This window comes from Pinus tabuliformis, chromosome 3_1 (genome assembly GCF_031772625.1).
Source record: "Pinus tabuliformis cultivar Carrire ecotype Pingquan chromosome 3_1, CPIR1, whole genome shotgun sequence".
NCBI lineage: Eukaryota > Viridiplantae > Streptophyta > Pinopsida > Pinales > Pinaceae > Pinus > Pinus tabuliformis.
Window position 1 is genome coordinate 493,464,037 of NC_142301.1, and position 22,719 is coordinate 493,486,755.

Below are 22,719 nucleotides of genomic sequence, written 5' to 3' on the forward strand. Positions count from 1 at the left end.
TAGAAAATATTTTCATTTCCAGATTTTAGAATTTTTTATCATGCTTGGATTTAAAACTAAATGCATGGAGTGATAAGGAAAACTGATAACCGAAGTGGGGGTTGAAATTTCTTCAGTGGAGAAATTTTTTCGAAGACCCAAGTCATCAGTTGCCATCATTCATTGTTGTAAACCTACTTTCTGCAAAGTTTATTGTAAATGATGCTAGTATGAGCATTTGATTATGTAACAACACCTAGGTAAGCCTCTAATTTTGGCAAAGGATTTCACCCTAGGAAGTTTTTTAACCTCCCCAAATTATGTGTGTTTGTAAACACAGGGTGGAATTCATTGACAAGGTCTTAGGAGAGTCTTGGTGTTTATCAAGCCTGACGTAAAAGTGTGTTTAGGGATGATGTTACTGCATGGTCCCTCGTAATCAAAACACCATGGATAAAATATTTTATTATAAGCACACTTGGTTTCATACTAGATCATATTGTGCTACAGAATTGGACAAATTATTGAGAGTCTATGTCTAAAGGTGATTTCCCCTTATTGAGAGTCTATGTCTAAAGGTGATTTCCCCTTGTAATTATTTTGATGTAAAAATATTTTGGTGCATGGTTTTGATGCATGGTCCCTCGCAGTCGGAAACCATGGCTGAAATAAATGAGGGTCGGAAAAATTGTTAAACCCCTCTAGAGTCAATTAATTAATTTTTTTGCCTAAATTAAATAAAAATCCTAACATAAAAAATTAATTAATTTTGAGTTAAAAATAATTATAGAGAAATTAATTTGTCTCCAAGTGGAAAATAATAAAAAAAATTGTTGGTCAAAAAGAAGTCAAATTTAGGATATTTTAAGAAAATTTGAGCCCTTGGACCTTGGTGGTTAAGTCAAAGTCTATTTTTTTGAGGAAATTAATCCAAAATATTAATTTTTGGATTAGTTAAAAATAGTTTTTAAGAGAAATTCGATTTTTTTCTCAAAAATAAAAGTTCGACGGTGGATATTAAAAGAAGATCAAGTTATTTTCAACGGTCGAGATTAATTTGACGAGGATCAAGCCAACTCTCCGTTATTTTCCACTTGGAGGGGTTTTCTCTATATAAAGAAGCTATTAAGCTTCTATTTCCCATCTTTGGATTAGATAATTTTGTAACACATGTACTGAGCTATTGCTTTGCTGGAAACACTTTTTTCATAATAGAAAGACTTTGGGGTTCAATTCATGGTGTTCTTCTGTCTACTGATCTGTGGCATGTGCTAGTTATCTGTTTATCCTATATTGTGCTTAGTATTTTTTAACTGTTATTTCATTTGTCAGCGATAAGAATATTTTATTGGTATGAGTTATCTTAGGTGATCTGATTCACTAGATCATCTAATAGTTTATCTTGAGATTAAATAGAGATTTATAGATACGCTAGCCCTTGGGCTCCAAGTTCACAGGCTATGGGGAAGAGCTGACCTTGTTTGGGCTCTAAGCTTTTAGTGTGACGAATTATTTTGCAGGAGGGTTGTGGCTGGTCTATCTTTCGAAATTATCATCCATGCAAATTATTTAAAAATCTCTCAAAAATTTTATTTGGTCTTGGGCTATAAAGAAATAATATGCTAATGAGAGTTAATAATTTTATTTTGTAAATATTTGTAAAATTATTTTCTAACCCTTGTTTTATTTTGTAGCACTTGGGGTTTTGAAATTTTTGTATATATTTGGGGTTTTGGGAAATTCTTTCAGTCATTTTTGCAGGTGGATCTTTAAGCAATTTTTTCATGGAAGATCTAGCCCTAAAGTTGGGGTTTGAAACGTTTCACTCCTGGAAGTGAGACATTCAACCTAATTGAGCAATTTCACTAGGGTTTTGAGGCTGATCTAGGCCTAAGAAGGCAAGATCTACCCTCTAGACCTCCTCCAAGCTCAACATCCAACCTAGAAGGGAAGACAGTGACCATCAAGGAAGTGAATTTCAACATTTTCATGGTAAATTTTTGTGTTTGCAAGGTTTCCAAAATTTTTTAAGGCTTCTAAGGCCTAGCTATCACCTTTTCTAGCCTTAGCATGGTCTCTCCTCCCTTTGTGTTAGCCTTTCTTCATTGTTTGGGTGAGACGCAGGCCATCTTGGCATTGCTCCCTAAGGCTGTAGGACCTGAAGGCCTTGGTCCCTTGTCGTCAAGACTTCTAAGGCTCTCGACTGCACTTTTTGGGGCCTCCTACCCTTGCCGGAACCCTAAAAGGGCTTTCCTTTCCTAGTCACAGGCGCTTAGGGCCTTTCCGTAGCCTTAGAGGGGCCTCAAACGCTCTTGATCCCCCTCCTTCACCCCTTTTCCCTTAGCCGCAGACGTCTTAGTGTGAAAATTCTTTAATCGAACAAGTCAGAAATCCTACTGCAGTAAACTGATTTGCATTACCTACTTGTGTTCTTCATTTAACAAGTTATTTTCAGAAATATTAGGAAAATATAATGCAAGTACACTACAACCTACAACAATATATAGATCAAGTACTGAAAAATAAATGAGACAATCATGCAAATGACACACGTATTTTTGCACTAAACCTCCCCAAAAAAACCCAATGCGGGAAAACCGGTGCAACAACTCTGAGGGTTTTCTATTATTAAACAAAAGTTCTGAATACATTGCTGATTTCCCTCTCGAGAAACCAGTGGTAGAGAAATAAAATGGCGGAAAACCTGAGTGAGTTTTACCTCACTTCACCTAGGAGATTCCGGCTGATTCGGCAGCAAAATTGGTTGGCCCCGGTTACAACTGCGCTGCCCCTTTGCAGTAACTGCGTGGGTCTGCGTGGAGCTCTTTGAGGCTCTGTGTCAACTCTTTTGCCCACTGCGTCAGCTTTACCCCGGCTGTTTCGACAGTTTTCGGCAATTCCGACACTGCGTGGAAGGCAACTCTCCCCCTCTACACTTGCCCTCCTGGCTCTCCGTCAAGACTGTGTGGGCCCAGACTGGCCCAATGCGAGCTCTCCTGGCTAGTGCGATGTCTCCACATGCTTCTCTCTGTGTCTATGTCTGTATTCTTGAACTATCATTGTCCCTCAGCTGCAAGATCTCCCCAATCGATTTCCCTCCTGAGAACTTCTCACCTCAGAAAATCGATTTCCTCAATCTCTCTGTGTGTATTCTCCAATTGACCCCAAGCCTCCATTTATACTTTTCTTGTTGAGAAATCAATGACTGAGATTAAGTCTCTAATCAATGACTAAGATTAAATTACACTTGATCCTTGTCTCTTAGAGGCTTCTCACCCATATTTTCATTAATACCCATTAATATTTTAATTTTTCTAAGTTTAGACTTAGGAACTTCTTTAAAAAATATTAATTATTTTAATAAAATACACTCCAGGTGGAATTTCACCAAACGATTTTTGGGTCTTGGAGATCTCATGTGTTCTAGCCCCTCCACAAAATTTCGGAGCTAGAGCACATCTGATGCTACCTAAAAATTAACACTCCCTCTTAGCGAGGAATGTGCTCTAGCAATACTTCCCAGCAAAAGTATCACACTGATCGACGACATTGGTCCCCTGTGCTGCTAATGCAAGACTTGTTGCCCCTCATCCACTGTGCTGCTGCAATCTGTACTGTTGCCCATGATACTGCCACTGTCATTGCTACATCTATACTATAGCTCCCTCTCAATATGCTGCATCGTGGTGCCCGTAGCACTACCACTGCTAACTGCTGCACTGCAACTGAAAAGTCACCCAAAAACTGACATGTTGGTCAGTCTGAATGCCCCGTGATGCTGAAGCTTCCTCTGCTGCTAATCTGTGCTCACCCTCTGATGCTACTGCGCAGTTGTTGTATCTACTCTATGCCTCCCGCACTGCTCCAACACTCTACTGTGTTGCTTCAAACTTTGGCACTCTAACTCTGCCACTGTCGCTCCATCATCCCTCGCACCAATTGACTCTTGTCATTCTGCTACTGTCATTAAGGGCTCCCATAGCCGTATGTGATCCAAGAGTTTGGGCACCTCAAGGATCCTATCCCTAGTGTAGTCCTCTCGACTACAGCTCAATATCGCCCCCACCTCTTCTCTAGAGGTGCATGAGTACTCATGGCGCAATCCTCATCATCGTCCTCTTTGTCAGCTTTCGCTGGTGCAACCTTTGAGTCAAACTGCTCTTCCTTACCCTTCTTTCGAGGCCACTGTGTGGTGAAATGACCCATTTCTCCACATCTGAAGCATCTGACTTTGGATATGTCCTTTTCCCTTGTTGTCCCACTGATGCAAGAGCTGCATCCTCCTCTTCCTCCTTGACTCTGATCCCTTTGCTTCTACTTCCTGCCTTGGTCAACCCTTTGATCTCTTCCTGTCAAAGAGCTGACCACATCTCCTCCCAACTCGGAAGAGAAGCCCTGCCCAAGATGCTCTGGACAAAGGTTTCCCAACCTTCAGTGACTACATTTAGGGCAGTCCTGACCATAAATTCAGGATCTAGTGTAGCCCCTACAAAAGTTATCTGGTCACAGATCCCTTGCAACCTGAGAAGAAAGGGATTGATTTCTTCTCCCTTCTGCATCTGAAACTATCTTAGTTGACTCTCAAGCAACATCTTCCGTTGAACGAAAGTTCCCTCGTACAATGTGGTCAAGGCTTCCTACATTCCCCTTGTTGTGTTCTTCTCAGCAATATCTGGGATCACATGATCCTTGACCCTGTCCAAGATCATGCACTTCGCTTTAGCCTAAGCCTCCTCGTACTTCTTGAGAGGATCAACATCAACCAGAACAACAACTGTTTTCAAGGCACAATCCTTGATGCGATTTTTATCCAAAACTGCAAGGATCCTGGCCTTCCAGATGACGAAGTTGGATGCTCCATCCAAACCTGTCTTGATCCCTCAGCCCATTAACGACCATCTTTGCTCAAATGAACGTCGAATTGATTCTCTTCTCCCTCTTTTGCTGCTGCCCCAACAAAACTTGGCTCTGGATTTCTTTGGCGCTATAATTCCTCTAAGGAACAAGCTCCCTTTGAATTTCGATTTCCTTCATGAAAATCCTTCTGCCAACCACCCCTCTGATCTCTCTTTATTGTTGCTCAACACTAGATCTAGATTTCTTGGTAAGAAATATTTTGAGGAATTGATTCCCTCTAACTTTGCTTCTGCCCCACTAGGCACTGTTCTGCACAAACAGAGTTAACACCCCACCAGCAACTCCAGATGAAGTTTGCGCTGCACCTCTAGCCTCGACAACCGGGAAAACAAGACTCAACAGTTTTTGCGCTGCCCTCTGTAGCAACAACATCACCCAATTAGGCTGACGCATGCTTTGCGTGAGCCACAGTCACCCCTCCTCTGCTCTCTTGGCCCGAAACTACGCTGTCTCTCGGGAAAACTGTCTTCAACATAGATTTTCCTCTGTCCTTTCGCTAATGGCTTCAATCCTCCTTGATCTGCAATCGCTCTGATACCATGTGAAAATTTTTGAGTCGAACAAGTCAGAAATCCTACTGCAGTAAATTGATTTGCATTACCTATTTGTGTTCTTCATTTAACAAGCTATTTTAAGAAATATACGGGAAACATTAATGCAAGTACACTACAACCTACAGTAATATACAAATCAAGTACTGAAAAATAAATGAGACAACCATGCGAAGGACACACTTATTGTTGGACTAGACATCCCTGGAAAAACCGAACGCGGGAGAACCAGTGTAGCAGCTCTGATGGTTTTCAATTATTAAGCAGAAGTTCTGATACAAATGCTGGTTGTCCTCCCGACAAACCAGTGAAAGAGAAATACAATGGCGGAAAACCTGAGTGAGTTTTACCCCACTTCACCCGGCAGAGTCCGGTTGATCTGACAACAAAACTGGTTGGCCCTGGCTACAACTGCGTTGCCCCTTCTTAGTAATTGCGTGGGCCTCTCTGAGGCTCTGCATCAACTCTTCTTCCCACTGCGTCCACTTTCCCCCGCTGCTCCGACAGTTCTGACACTCTGCGCGGAAGGCAGCTCTCTCCCTTTGCGCTGACCCTTTTGGCTCTGCGTCAAGGCTGCATGGGCCTAGACTGGCCCAACGTGAGCTCTCCTGGCTACTGCGCTGCCTTTGCAAGCTTCTTTCTGCCTCTCTGTTTGTATTCCCGAACTATCACTTCCCCTCATCTGCAAGATCTCCCCAATCGATTTCCCTCCTGAGAACTTCCCACCTTATAAAATTGTTTTCCTCAATCTCTCTGTGTGTATTCTCCAATTGACCCCAAGCCTCCATTTCTACTTTTCCTGTTGAGAAATCAATGGCTGAGATTAAGTCTCTAATCAACGGCTAAGATTAAATTAGACTTGATTCTCGTCTCTTAGAAGCTTCTCACCCATACTTTCATTAATACCCATTAATATTTTAATTTTCCTAAGTTTAGACTTTGGAACCCAATTAAAAATATTAATTATTTTAATAAAATACAATTCGGGTGGAATTTCACCAAACGATTTCTAGGTCTTGGAGATCTCATTGTTCTAGCCCCTTCACAAAATTTCGAAGCTAGAGCACATTCGATGCTACCCAAAAATCAACACTTAGGGTTTGTCACTACCTCTAGGAGGCTTCTCCTTGTGTGTTGCAGTACTTGTAGGCCTTGTTCCCCTCATTGTTTCCCTTTCTTGGCCTCATCTAGCCCTTCTTGGCCTATCTTTGCCCTTCCTCTAGTCGTAGCCTATCCTTCAAGCCCTCATTAAGCCATTCTTCAATCATTGATTGAGTTTGCATTAGTATTTTGACTCTATCATCTTGTTTGACAACGATTTTGGAGCTAACATTGTGGTTGCAGGAAGGCATTTTTATTGGGAGCGTAGTCGCTCATCTACAAGGCCATTAGGCTTATTTGCTGTCATAATAATTTTGAAGGCTGATATATGTTGCATCAGGTCTGATATATATTATAAACACAACAGTGGTGTTAGGTTGTTGACAATCATCTAATTTCATTGGACATTCAATTCTAGCACGTTGGGCATGTTGAGTAAGTGTCCTATTGTGTCATTGGGTATTTTTCTTACTACTGCAATCATTAGTCTCTTGGTTGCCATCTCTTGCAATGCATTACATTTGCATACATTTGCATTTTTGCACTCAAGCATATCATTGTTTGCATTCTCATAAGAACATAAGTGCTCTAAGAGGTTAATTGAATTGGTAATTTGTAACGAATAAAATATATATAAATAATATAAATATAAATAATAAAGATAATTGTAATAATGATTAGTTAACTAGTAATTAGGTTGAAGAGGCATGTCTAAATGAGACATGACTCTTCATGAAGAGACACTTCCCTGATATATAAGCAAGCCTCTCGTTCTCATTTGTAATTCATCTTATTCTCATTCTTATTCACATATTTAATATAATATTTATATCCTCATGGATATCTTGATATTCCAAGTCTTTTGGAGTAATTAATTTATAGAAGGAACTTTGTTCGCTTCATTTGGTATCAGAGGAGTTCGGTCCTCTAGGTTGCTTAACCGGTGCACAGAGCTCGTTCTTCGATCCAAGTCTTTGGCTATCGACTCTTCGTCAAATTTATTGCTGTTGCAGTTCAAGTGTTTTGCTAAATATTTGGGAGTTTCTCCTTTTCTCCATTTTTCTAGGCCTTTGGCCATAAAAAAAATTAACCAAAAAAAATTATAAGTAAATAAATTAAAAAAAGAAGAAGAAAAAAAAGTAAAAGAAAAAACAAAACGGATACAAAATTTCATACCAAGTATATTTAAAACTTTTTACGTGGAGAAGCTCGTAGTTTTAAAAACAATCCATGGTAATTGCCCATGGCATTTTAAGAAGTAAACAAAAAAAATAAAAAAAAAGGAATACGTTTTACTTTTTACGTGGAGAATATTTTAACGAAGGTTTTAAAAACAACCCATGGTAATAGCCTATGGTATTTTAACATCATGACCGTGTCATATGAAAGACGTGACCTTTATATTTATTAAGTGGGGCGACACTAAAAATTTATCAAGGAAGTAATCAAGTATATAAAAAAAGGGACCAATTTATTATTAAAAAAAAAGAAGTGAAACTATTATTATTATAAGATAATAAAGTTATTTTGAAAAGGGGTCTTAATATAAAGAAATACATACATATATAGAGGGCAAGAATATAAAGTAGTATTTTTTTAATAAAAGGGTATTCAAGTTTTAACAATCCACATTAAAGGAGAATATTTGAAAAATATATATAGAGTAATAAGTGATATTTTATAATAAAAATAGCTCCAGTTGACATATTGTTTACGTAAAAACATCAAGGCAAAAATGGAGACTAGTAATGAAAGGTTCCTTGAAACCTTTAGTACATGTGTTTACACACTATTTAAAATCAAAAGATCACTCACAGGATGAGACATCATAATCTCTATCAGTCCTGCTGAAAGAAGTAATTATGTTAGTCCTAAATGTGCTAACCAATTGGTGATTCCTAAATCAAATATAGTTGAAACAAATATTTTTGGCACATATAACAAACAATACGATATAAGCAATCTACACCTTAATATTGGAGATTATACTTTTACCTCACAATTCACCGTGAAAACCTTATGTTTTAACGGTAGTGACATTGTTTTGGGTTTACCTTGGATGGAAACTCTAGGTTCCTTTAATCTAAATACAAAGAAGAAGTTTTTAACATTTGTTATAAAATTATATATTACAGAGCAATGGAACACATAAAATATTGCAGAAATATAAACACAGAAAACACATAAAACAAGAGAGACACAGTTATACGTGGTTCACCCAGTTTGGGCTACGTCCACCCTGAACAGCCAATCCTTCCTTTCTATTATCCAGCAAAATGAAGAGACACAACCTACAACAAATCCGCTGTAATATCCTTTGTTTTCTCTCACAGTCTCATCTCTCTGTTTCTCGCTCATAGAATACACATCTATCTCTCAGCCTCAAATACAATGCCCTCGTACAAAGAGAGGGGTTGCCTTCTAGGGCAAAAAACCCTAAACTAAACATAAGTTCTACCATCAGATCATCCACCTAATGAACAACCGAGATTGACTAGAAATTACTATACTTTTACAAGGCAATTTTACATCTGGTTTTAGCTTCGGAGGCGCTGCCCCCGAGCCCCCGCCGAGGGACCGTTGGCCCCTGGACCGCCCAGCTGGGGGGGATCGGTGCCCCCGGACCCCTGCGTGGAGGGGTGTACATCTGGCTGAAACGAAGACCTCTGAACAATCATGCTCCACACACAACAATCTCCCCCATGGAGAATGATTGTAGCAACTCCACCGCTGCTACATTTGCTGGACAATGACTCCTCTTTGGACTTGGTTGTTTCTCATCTTCATCGTCATCCTTGAAGACCAATTGAAACTGAGCATGTTCTCAGTTTCTCCCTAGTTACAACTTTTGTTAGCATGTCTGCAGGATTCTGGCTAGTGTGTATCTTTTCCAGCTTCAACTCTCCATCTTCCAACACTGATCGTATGAAATGGTACTTGAGCTGTATGTGTTTAGTCCTGGAATGAAATGCTGAGTTCTTTGCAAGATGCATGGCACTTTGGCTATCACTGTATAACGTGCCCATATCATGCTCCTTACCCACTTCACCCATAAACCTTTGTAACCAAATCATTTCTTTACTAGTCTCTGTAGCAGCCATAGTTTTAAAAACCGTTTTTAAAAACCGGTTACCGGTCTAACCAGCCGGTTAGCAAGCCCGCCGGTCTAAACCGGCCAAAAAACCCGGTTTGAATGCCCATTTCTCCATTTTTTTGATACAAACCGGCCGGTTTTAGGCACGCCCACCATAAAGTTAAAAAAGCATATTTTTTACTATGTTTCAGGGGTTTTGGGGGGAAACTAAGGGTGTTTCAACCCTAACAATGTTCATCCTTTTACTTAAATTTTTAACATTACCATGAAATGACTCAGGATGTTTGAGAGTGGTTTCGACCTTATTGGATTTCATATGGAGAAACTAGAATTTTAGATTTCACTCAAAATTCAGCAGACTTAATGGTTTTCAGGATTTCATGGTTTGGGGGTAAACAAAAAATGCAATCGGAGCTCCAAATGATGAGCAAAACTCCTGATCTAGATCCCTTTGTGTTGGACGATATTGATCCAACATCAAAATGGGTGGAGGAGACTAAAGAACCTGTGTTTAATGCTGATTTTGATATCGACATGGCTTTAGAGGGGGATGACGCAAATTATGTGGTGGCATCAGAACTAGGATCAATAGCAGAATCAAGGAAAGGCAAAGAACCATTGGAAGGCACTAGTCATGTAGGTCGACAAACTCATGCTTCCATTAGGTCCATTTTTATTGTCATTGGTGGCATTGATACTGAGGTTGCAGATCAGGCTGAGCCATCCTCAGACTCTGAACCAGATGATGTCTATGTATCTCCTGATGATGATCCTGTGTCTAGTAGTGGTGATGAACTTGATGATTGATCATGTGTACACTGTAGACTTGTAGTAGGCCAATGGCCTCATAGCTTGCAGCATTGTTTTTGGACTTTATAGGCCATTTAGAGCCTCATTTCTTATGTATTTTGCTACTTTGTCGATGATATGTATTGCACTCGGTGCCATTTTGATATATTCACCTTTACATGGTATATAAATGAGCAAAATTTAGATATTTTGTCTCTATTGGCTTGGAATCATGGTTTTACATCTTAAAAATAGTTTTGTTTCATTAAAAATTAATTATTTAATGTATTTTTTAAAAACCGGTTCGTTTAGACCAAACCAGTCCCAGTTAGACCGGTTCCGGTCGGTAAACCGGTTCATTAGGTGGACCGGTCCGGTCACCGGTTCCGGTTTTAAAACTATGGTAGCAGCAACATACTCTGCTTCTGTTGTTGAAAGCGCAACAACACTTTGGATTTTTGAAACCCAACTGACAGCTGTTCCACCAACAGTAAATACATATCTTGTAGTGCTCCTCTTGTTATCTTTATCACCTGCCATATCTGCATCAACATATCCCTGTAGAGAAATGTTTGAACCACCAAAGCATAATGCTTGATTTGTGGTACCTTTCAAATATCTGAGAATCCATTTCACTGCCATCCAATGTTCATTTCCTGGATTGTTCATGTACCTACTTACAACTCCCACTGCATGTGCAATATCAGGCCTTGTGCAGACCATTGCATACATTAAGCTTCCAACTGCTGATGGATATGAAACTTTAGACATATAATCCATGTCTTCTTGGGTCTTTGGGCACATTTCCTTACTAAGTTTGAAATGGCTAGCAAAAGGTGTACTAACTAGTTTTGCATTGTGCATATTAAATCTTTTCAACACCTTTTGTATGTACTCATTCTAAGACAATGTTAATCTATGATTTTTCTTGTCTCTAGTGATTCTCATACCAAGGATTTGTTTTGCAGCTCCCAAATCCTTCATTGCAAATGAATTTGCCAATTTTCTTTTGAGCACATTTATTTCCTGCATGTTAGACCCTGCAACAAGCATGTCATCTACATACAATAACAATATAATATAGCTGCCATCATTTTGCTTTTTCAGATAAACACGATGATCAGAGTGGCATATAGTATAACCTTGTTCAGACATAAACTTGTCAAATTTTAGATACCACTATCTTGGAGCCTGTTTTAAGCCATACAAGCTCTTCTTCAACCTGCACACTAGTTTCTCCTTCCCTTTCACCTCATATCCTTATGGCTGTTGCATATATATCTCTTCCTCCAAATCCCCATGGAGAAAGGCTGTCTTTACATCTAACTGCTCAAGATGCAAATCTTCAGCTGCTACTAGACTTAGAATAGTTCTGATTGAAGTCATTTTAACAACAGGAGAAAATATTTCATCAAAATCAATACCTTTCTTTTGTGCAAACCCCTTCACCACAAGTCTAGCGTTGTACCTCTGTTTTCCTCCATCTTCTTCCTTCAGCCTGTAAACCCATTTATTCTGCAATGTAGTTTTACCTGCAGGCAACCTGACTAAGTCCCATGTCTGGTTATGCATTAAGGAGTCCAACTCTTCTTCCATGGCTAGCTCCCACTTCTTCCTGCTTTCAACCTGCATTGCTTCTTCATAACATTCGGGTTCACCAGAATCAGTCAACAATAAATAATATAATGAAGGAGAGTATCGTTCAGGGGGTCTACTTATCCTGGTAGATCTTCTAACACCACTTTCAGGTGTTTGGGGTGCCTGTTGCTGTTGTGGTGGTAGCTGTTGTTGTGGTTGTTGATTATTATTATTTTCAGGCATCTTTACTTTTTCAGTGATTTCATCAAGAACTGCATATTCCTTGTTTTCTTTTTCTTGTTTCTTTTCCTGCAACTGATTCTTATACAAGACCTTTTCATTGAATATTACATCTCTGCTCCTAATGATTTTGTGATTTTCGTAATCATATAAACAATAACCAAAATCATTAACACCATATCCAATAAAGGTACATTTCTTTGACTTTGCCTCAAGCTTTGTTCTATTTTCTTTATCAATATGGACAAAGGCCTCACAACCAAAAGGCTTTAAAAAGGAGTAGTTTACCTTTTTACCTGTCCATGCTTCTTCTGGAACACCACCATCCAAGGAACTTGAACGCCCTCTGTTTATTAGATAAACAACAGTATCTACAGCATCTGCCCAAAACTGTAAAGGCAATCCTGCATGCAATCTCATGTACCTTGCATGCTCCATGATTGTTCTGTTCATCCTTTCTGACACACAATTTTCTTGTGGTGTTCTTGGAAGTGTCTTCTCTCTGCGAATTCCATGCTCTGAACAGTACCTATCAAACTCTTTGCTGCAATATTCACCTCCATTGTCTAATCTAAGACACTTCAATTTCTTTCCTGTCTCAATCTCAACCAAAGCTTTCCATTTCTTGAAAGTATCAAATACATCAGATTTATTCTTAATACAATAAATCCAAGTTTTTCTAGTTGCATCATCAATAAAAGTAACATAATAACGAGAGCCACTGAGAGATGATACCTGAGCAGGTCCCCATACATCTGTATGCACAAGCTCTAATTTTTCGCTCTTCTTTTCTTTCCCAACTCTGAGAAATTTGACTCTCTTCTGTTTTCCATAAATGAAATTCTCACACAAGTCCAAATCAACATTCTTCAAACCCGGCAACAAATTCCTTGAGTGAAGAATCTTCATCCCCTTTTCACTCATGTGTTCGAGCCTGTGATGCCACAATGCTACATCTGCTCCTTTGGAAGTTAAAGCATTAACAGAGTTAGAAATACCATTGCATAAATACAATGTACCAACCTTTTCGCCTTTTGTTATTACCAGGGCTCCTTTGGTGACCTTCTAAGCTTTATCTGTGAAAGTTGTTACACAACCTTCACCACCTAACTGCCTTATTGAAATCAGATTTTTCCTTAGATCTGGAACATGCCTTATCTCCTTTAGTAGCCATTGGTTTCCATTCTGCTGTTTTACAAGAACCTTACCCATTCCAACAATTTTACAGGGTTTATCATCACCCAAACGAAATTGTCCAAAATCTCCTTGAACATAGTCATGAAAGTATTTCTTATCAGGTGTGGCATGGAACGAGGCCCCTGAATCTACCACCCAGGAATCAATGATATTTTCGAAAGAAAGAATCAAAGCATCTTGTAACACCTCACCTGTCACATTTGCTTCATGATTGTTTTCTTGCTGTGCATCTCATTCTTTTCCCTTCCGAGATCTACAGTCTTTCTTTAGGTGTCCTTTCTTTCTGCATTTCCAGCACACTATCCCCGATCTGGACTTGGATCTGCCTTTCCTTGATTTACTGCGATATCTTGAGCTCTTTCCTCTTTCCATTTTTCTTCCCCTAGACTCTGCACTCAAAGCATTACCCGATGTCTCACCAAAGCTTTTCCGTCGCATTTCCTCGCTAAGGATAGCACCGACAACATCATCAAACTTTAAAGTACTAGATCCAGAGACAGAGTTACTAATGGCCATTACTAAACCATTCCAACTTTCTGGTAATGAGCACAAGAATAACAGAGCTCTAACTTCATCTTCAAAGTTTACCCCTACAAAACTTAACTGACTTGTAACTGGGTTAAAATCATTTAAATGATCTGCAACAGATCCACCTTCCAACATCTTCATATTAAATAACCGTTTCATAAGAAATACCTTGTTTGAGGTCGAGGGTTTTTCATATAGTTTCGACAATGCCTGAATCAAACCCTCTGTCGTTGTTTCCTTCGAAATGTTGAAGGCCATTGATGCAGCGAGGCACAACCGTATTGTTCCGAGTGCCTTTCTATCGAGAAGGTTCCATTCTTCATCTGTCATAGCCATCAGCTTCTTTGTTTTTTCGCTCAATGGTAGGTACAAATCTTTTTGATACAGATAATCTTCCATCTGCATCTTCCATAGCGAGAAGTTTTGGCCGTTAAATTTCTCGACCCTAAACTTACCATCTTCCGCCATTGCTCCCACTCGAACGAGGAATCCTTCTTTCCTGCGAGTTTATTAGCCAAATAGACCTTCGGCTCTGATACCAGTTGTTATAAAATTATATATTACGGAGCAATGGAATACATAATATATTGCAGAAATATAAACATAGAAAACACATAAAACAAGAGAGACACAGATATACGTGGTTCACCCAGTTTGGGCTACATCCACCCCGAATAGCGAGTCCTTCCTTTCTATTATCCAGCAAAATGAAGAGACACAACCTACAACAAATCCGCTGTAATATCCTCTGTTTTCTCTCACAGTTTCACCTCTCTGTTTCTCGCTCACAGAATACACGTCTATCTCTCAGCCTCAAATACAATGCCCTCATACAAAGAGAGGGGTTTCCTTCTAGGGCAAAAAATCCTAAACTAAACATAAGTTCTACCGTCAGATCATCCGCCTAATGAGCGGCCCAGATTGACTAGAAATTACTATACTTTTACAAGGCAATTTTACATCTATTTTTAGCTTCGAGGGCGCTGCCCCCAAGCCCCCGCCAGGGGATCACTAGTCCCAGGAGCCCCCAGCCGGGGGGGATCGGCCCCCCGGACCCCCGCGGGGGGGACAAGTCCCCCCTGCACCCCCCCGCGTGGAGGGGTGTACAAACTTCCTGGGGTATACATCTGACTGAAACAAAGACCTCTGGCCAATCATGCTCCACACACAACAACATTTTCTTACAAGAAGAAGAAAATAACGCTCCAAGATTTTACACTGAAACCAAAGTCAGTAACACCAGAAGATATCTCAGATATTTCAAAAGTAATGTCTCAAGAAGGTAAAAAGGTATTACAAAATATGCAAAAATAAATTGACAAAATCAATGTTGACAAAAATGAAGAAGTTTCTCAATTTAAAAACCATATGGAAAAATTATTGTCGCAAATTAAGAAACTTAAGAAGGATAAGAAGTCATTAGAAAACAAGGTACAACAACTTATCAAGAAAGAAGCATCAAATGTAGGAATTCAAGTTGATGACAAAACAACAAATACCGATTGAGTGAATATGACAAGTCAAGAAGAAAAGTTAGTTAAAGAAACGACACACTTAGATGTTGCAATTTAGCCAATGAACATCCCCAGTGAATGTTTCATAACCAACTCAACGACATCTTCGCTAGAAGAAAATCTAAAACTTGGCACATGCCCAATAAGGGAAAGTAAAGTTCCCTATCGGCATCCAAATCATGAGAATAGACAACTCAACCAAGCTACTTATCGGGACCATTTAGACCAGAAAAAACATACTAATATTCCATATAATAGTGATGTACCCTCAATCCAGTCTTATGCTAACAAGTCGTTACAAAATTCTAGTGATTAAAATACTATACAAAAGATTAATCTCGGATGGTCTGATCCCTTCTCAGGGCGACAATTTTGTTTGTCACTAAGAAGATCATATCAACCTGTATCGACGAGGATGACTATTCCGAAAGAGAAAGACATTCGAAGACGAAAAAGAGATCAAGTTTTTTTTCATTGACAAGCTTTGAGGACAAAGCTCTTTGAGGAAGGAGGCAATGTAACGAATAAAATATCTATAAATAATATAAATATAAATAATAAAGATAATTGTAATAATGATTAGTTAACTAGTAATTAGGTTGAAGAGGCATGTCTAAATGAAACATGACTCTTCATGAAGAGACACTTGCCTGATATATAAGCAAGCCTCTCGTTCTCATTTGTAATTCATCTTATTCTCATTCTTATTCACATATTTAATATAATATTTATATCCTCATGGATATCTTGATATTCCAAGTCTTTTGGAGTAATTAATTTATAGAAGGAACTTTGTTTGCTTTCGCTTCATAATTGTTGGATAAGATTGGCTTATTGCTCTAAAGAAACATTTTGTGAGTGAATGCTCTCTCTCTCATTGATATCTAGCATTATTGTGAGATTGAAATATCTCTGCTTGTCATTGCTATCACATTGCTAAAGAGGTGGATAATTGGATAACTCATTATATTATTTCTTATGGATCTATTTTGGTAATAAGCATACTAGCATTGTGTATTGCAAGTGAGCTTTGTTATCGCTCGAAGTAGCAAGGGTCGTAGGAGGGGATCCTATAGAGCCACTATTAGGTCAATGGCAACAATGGAGGGATAGCCCATTGTCACCTCAACTAAGGTTCCTTACTCTTTACGAACTTTCACCGATGGGAGGAGAGCTGGTATAAGAGGAATCACAAAGAAGGATGAATCTATGAAAGGGTAAGAGGTGATTCCTAGGGCCTATTCACAAGGGAGACTCAATTAGATGGCTTGCTTGCTTCAAAAGCAAGGTGGTGGGCTCTCTAGGAAAGGCTAAAGGGATTCTCGAGGCTAGGGTTTGGGAATATATTTTGCCAAGATGATTCCTAGACCAAAGAATCCTTATGGAGAATTGGTCTTTATGTGATCTTTGTGAAATTAGAGTTGTAAAGTTGCGGGATCACAAAAGACCAAGTGGACCCAAAATTAGGTCAAGGGTATGGAGTTGATCACTTAAAGAGGGGCTTGACCTAATTGGGGAGGAGAATAGGATCAAAGGACTGATTTTCTTTTGAAATACAAATACAATGACCCAAGTGAGGACACTAACCCAAATCAACCTAGGGTAAGATATGGTCTCGTGGCTAGGGCTTGCTATATCTCAGGATTCCACTGTTGGAATTGCTTGAAATTTGGATGACCCCTTGAAAAAACTACAACGCAATAGTGGACCAATTTTCAAGGTGTTTGGATGGCTACAAAGAGATTCGCTTGATGCCTTAGGTGACCTTCTAGGGTTAGGCCTAGAAATTGGAAAGGTGAAGAAAAGAGATGTAAATTTGAGCACCAAAGGGATACGAGGATCAATGCGTTATTGCTTGGGCTTAATGGAGTCAAGATACACAGGTCATGGATTTTCGTGAGCTAAGAAGCCCTAATTAATCTTTGCTAGCCTCCCTAAGCGTAACAACTAGATCAATAGAGATTTATATAGACAATTTTCTTTGCCTTTTGCCTTTGATTGATTTTTCTTCATAATTGCTGGAGGCTTAAAGGGATAAGAGCAGGATGTGTGGGATGTAGCAATAGGTACCCCCTTTTGAGGTGGGGCATTGCATTGCCTACCAGGGGTTGGGACAATCACAGGTTCCTTAATAATGGAGGGGGCTCATCTAGGGCCCATAGGAAGCAAGAAGATGGTCATGGATAAGGGGTAGAGCTCATGTTTGGCCTTTGCCCACATGCTAAATTTGTATGTCTTGACCATCTTTTGCATTTTTGGTACATTTCTTATTGAGTGGCCAAATTATGCTGTTTCTTTCCTTTTTAGATGCATCAACCTCTGGGGCATTGTTCCAGGCTTGACCCAAGGTGTGGACAAGGGGAAGGGGATGCTAACCCTATGTGGACCCAATGGACACATGTGGACCTGGATGGGAAAAATAATGAATGGGGTCTAAATGGCTGAAGGGAGTGATGTATATGGTATTGGGAAATGTGACCATGCAACCAAAATAAGTATTTCCCATCTAGTGTCAACCCTAAAGCTAATGGCTAGTAAAGGAGATCCCACGAGACTAGGATACAAGGGTAACCACCAAAGCGAGCGAAGGAGACAAGAGTACTAACCTAGCCCACTCTTTCCGCAATTCCCCCACCAATCCATGCCCAAAAGTGTCCATGGAAAGTAAAGAAAATTACTCAACTATACAATTGAAAAACCATACCTTCGGGGTTGGGAGGCCCACCTTCGAACATACGACCATAACAGATGAGCGAGGGACCACATGGCTGGCTTAGGTGGCGAAGATAATGGCACATCGAGCTATCTGGTGGCTGCAAGGGGTTGCTAGCTGCCCATTGAGGACCATCTAAGAGAAATTTTCTCTCCTATGCATACTACCCACAAGTGGTGGGTAACAAGCTTCACATCTAAAGTTTATATTCTTGAAAATCATGCCACTCTTAAACCATTTTTCTAATCATTACTTTGTGTTAAGAATAATCTTGAGATTGTCTAAGGAATTGCTAATTGTGTTCATAAGGAATTTAAGTTCTCTCGTGTATCTAATGGCACATTGGCATTCTATTGTTATGCTCTAAGAAGTTGTCAATCATCATTATCTAATTGGCATTCTAGCATTGTTGAAAGAAGCATTGAATTAGTTTATTTATGGACATTTCATGAGCAATTGTGTTTCGTGATCTTGATTACATTTTTTTGTGCCATCTATTTGGTTTATTGAGCACTTTCTTTTAGTGGAGATTGTCATTGTACATTGTTAAGTACTTCATTGTTCTAAATTGAAATATCATTTTAATTTGTCTCTAAATACCTAAGATCCCTAACAATCTCACCTAAAGAATAATCACTCATCTTGCACTTGCATTTTAGGACTAATCTTGCATTAATTAATTTATCTCCAAGCATAATCTTGGTTGATAGAGAGAGGACCACCTTTCTCACCCAACTTCCGAAGCCTAGACCCTCTTTTGTGGTTAACACGTCGACCTTGCAATTGTCAGAGCCACAGTCTCTCCAGCGCCGAAGGCATCGAGTGGTTAGAACTCTAGGGGAGGTATTGTTAATCTAGCCTTTGCTATCCTTCCCTGGGTTTCTCTCTCACAACCTACACTATAGACTAGCTTCAAAATAGTTGAGAGGAGGGATTCACTTAGTTAGGCATCTAATTTAAAATTAATCAAGATCTTGCATTTCACTTAGATTTTAGGTGTCACATTTCATATAGGATAGTGAAGCATCCTAAAGGAACAATTGTTCATCTGATGGCTTAGTAGATAATTCACGTAAGGCAAGTATTTTGACTCCATTTAGGGCACTGGTCTTTCAAAGTAATATAATCTAATCACTAAACTTGCCAAATTAACCAAGTTGCTAGGCCATTCAGTTGTGTCTCCCAGACTTGTCGGTTGCCAACGGGTATTTCATCTTCACATTTCATAGGGATTGCCCCCCATAGCTTGCTATTGGTAGACAACTTGAATGGAGAGGGCGACGATCAGAGTGACAACCCTCTTCCTGATCGTTGTCGCATCTTGCCTGTACAATTTGGGCAACAACAGGACCAATTACTACCCGCCGATAGAATGGATGTGAAATAGAGGGAATACGTATCGAAGAGCTCTCCTACATACTTGAATTTTTATTTTTAGGGAGAAGAGATTAAGGTTACCACATCTTATATTTACCTGGGAGTGCAGTTCACAGGGCCTCGTTTTGGCATGAGACAGGCCCTCTAGTCTTGACTTAACAAGGGATATGGATCTCTTGCCCTCATCAAGAGACAATTCTTCCAGGGTTAGGTTCAAGACATGTCATCCAAACTCCACCTCATGGACATGGTTATTTGACCTACAGTTCTTTATGGCTCCAAGATCTTGGAGCCAAGTTTGGTACAGATGGATTGGGCCCAGACAGTGAAAGTCTATACCTTGCTTCTCAGACACATCATACCATGCAAACGTATAGTTCCACAACCTATAATGTAGTCAGAGTTCGAGTCCCATCCATTAGACCATGAGGTCATCTTCTGCCTAGTCTCTTTCCTCCATAGAGTTAGATCTCTTCAAGACTCTGCGGTGGGAAGAGATCATTACCCCTACCTAGCACTTTTCTCCTTAGGGGCCCTCACTTCAGATCAGTCAATAGGACGTGTTTGAGGGTGGTTCTCTAAGGCATCCCAACTCCTCCAGTATGTGGCCATTTCCCTAGAGCACCTGCCCTCATTCAGATTCTCTCTTGATGCATAGAGCGATCTTCTGCCGACTAAATAGGTACTGAATCAGTCCATTACAAAGGATATCTATTGGTTATACACTCAGGTCACTTGGATTTCGCCTCCAATGGGCCTTGGTCCAAAGATGTCTTTCTATTTGGAGCATTTCTTAGAGCTGCAAAATGGTGTCATCATCCGCCCCCCTTACTTTCGTTGGCATTGGATGGACTGACTCAGGATATCCCTAGGGTAACTTCTTGTGGACCCACATCATCTTAGACTCTAGAATGACCATGATAGGAGCTAGATACTAAGTGGCACCTCATCTTCAGGTGCTCTGTTTACTAAGAGATCAAAGGACGTTTCCATTCTGTCTACAGGGATTCCAGGGGCTCCTCCTCTACCTTTTTCTGACTCTAGGACTAGAGATGCCTAGCCCTCTTTATTAGGGAGGTTTTTACATACAAGTCTCAACTCTTGGATGCCTCGACTCACCTTGGGATCTCTAGAACCAATTACCTCTTACTTCCAGGTTGTTTCGTCTGACCGTAACAATAAGCGACAGACAGAGTCTCAATATGCATCAGATGGGAGAAGGACGAGACCTCGAAATTCACTGCAAACCTTACCCCCCTTTATGGGATAGATAGGTATCTTTGAGACATGCTCATAGATGCAGTTCCATGTTTCAATTGACCTATCCTCAGAGTGCCAGAGGGAATAGTTTAAGACAGAGATAGCGTAGGGTGCCTCACGCTTGCCAGAACTCCTTCTAGCCATAGGACAACAGACAAAGAATAATCAACAACTTGTTCCTTCTGGCCTTGGATGTTAGGAGTAGCCCTCATTCCTCTACTTCCCCCAAAATCATAGAGTTGGAATTCTTGATGGTTTCAGAGGACTCTGATGGGGAGAGATTGCCTTGCTCGCCTCCCTCGCCATCGACCATTAGATCTTGGAAATGTTGACGTCATTGGCCTCATCTTCAACTCCCCTTTGATTGTTTGGAGTTACATAGTGCAACAATAGACATACTCCGTACTTCTCATTTTTGGTCATTTCATGTGATTTTATACATTCTCTAATTGTACCTTTATTTTATTTTAGCCTTATTTTAGTCATTTTTCAGTCTTTTAGCTTTGGAGTTACACAGTGCAACAATAGACATACTCCGTACTTCTCATTTTTGGTCATTTCATGTGATTTAATACGTTTTCTAATTGTACCTTTATTTCATTTTAGCCTTATTTTAGTCATTTTTGAGTCTTTTAGCTTTGGAGTTACAATGGAGTCACATTTGCACTCCCACATGTCTTGTATTTACACCAGATGTATCTTTTAGTCCCATTGACCTACTCTTGTGGTCACCCGAGGACATTAATAAAATTATCTTATCTTATAAAACTATTCATTTTAATTATGAACATGCAGACTTCACCTCTTATAGGCGATTCTCTCACTTGACAACTGGGAGAAATTTCACTGGCCATCATTCAATCCATGAGACATTTTTGTCTTCACTTTCTTCAAGACCCACAAGATACCATGGAGCTATGATATCAAACTTTCCATGAAATCTGTCATGGAATTACTAGGTCCCTTACTCAAGGAGGCGTCGATATTATCAACTTCTCTTCACCATGGTGTTATCACGCCCTTAAGACTATAAGAGCTCTAATACCATGCTAAGAAGTAGAACACAAGCAAGAGACAAGAATTTGGCGGAAAATGCATAGGAAAGACATAAGAATATGGCAGAAAATGCTTTAAGACATCATCCTCATTACAATATTCTTTCCAATGATACAAAGTTGTAGTACATGGATGAAACCACTTCATAAACTAGATTTACTCGCACACCAACACCCCAAGGAGGAGGCAAAATAAGATCAAATACACATAAAAAACTATATCCTATAATGTGAAATACATAAAGGTGGCGTGGGATTTCATGATTGTATGGGGTGTTACATGTAAACAGATTTGGATCATTTCTATGGCTCTGATATGTTAAATTTGCAGATTTTGTGTTAGAACATCATATTTTCAAATTTTATGAATGCCAGATTTTGTTTGTAATAGAATACTTTGAGAGTGAGATTGCCTTTTGTATGAAATTGATTCTTAATCTCTATTTTAGATAGATGTCAACTGGTTATGCTTTATGCTTCTGGATTAATATGCAACTGCTATATTTTCTTTGTTAATTTTGTGTCTACTATCAATTAAGAGATATCCTTTTTAAGATATATTTTCTGGATAAATAATAGATGACTTGAAAGGGAAAGCCCTAAGCTACGTTATCACCATATGCAGAATTTATCCTAGTATGCTGGCAGTATTATTTATAACACTTCTGAAATGTATAACTTCTATGCTAGTGTAGGTGGTATTGAACTCGTTGCTAAAGGTATATGCCAGAAGTGGTCTTTTTGAAAAAGCAAGGGAGTTGCTTTCTGAACTGGATGCTTCAGGCCAGGCTTTAGATGAGGTAGATATATGTATTCCCTTCTGTTA

At 39.5% G+C, this 22,719-nt stretch overlaps 1 protein-coding gene across 5 annotated transcripts in view; it reads left to right on the plus strand.

Annotated features, from left to right (window-relative positions):
- Positions 1-22,719, plus strand: part of LOC149187956 (pentatricopeptide repeat-containing protein At1g10910, chloroplastic-like) — a 420,882-nt gene that overhangs the window by 185,007 nt on the left and 213,156 nt on the right. For all 5 annotated transcript variants that reach the window (XM_089411507.1, XM_089411510.1, XM_089411506.1 and 2 more), the window contains one exon: positions 22,589-22,693. In XM_089411507.1, coding sequence (XP_089267633.1) covers positions 22,589-22,693 — 105 coding nt within the window. The remainder of the gene's footprint in view (positions 1-22,588; positions 22,694-22,719) is intronic.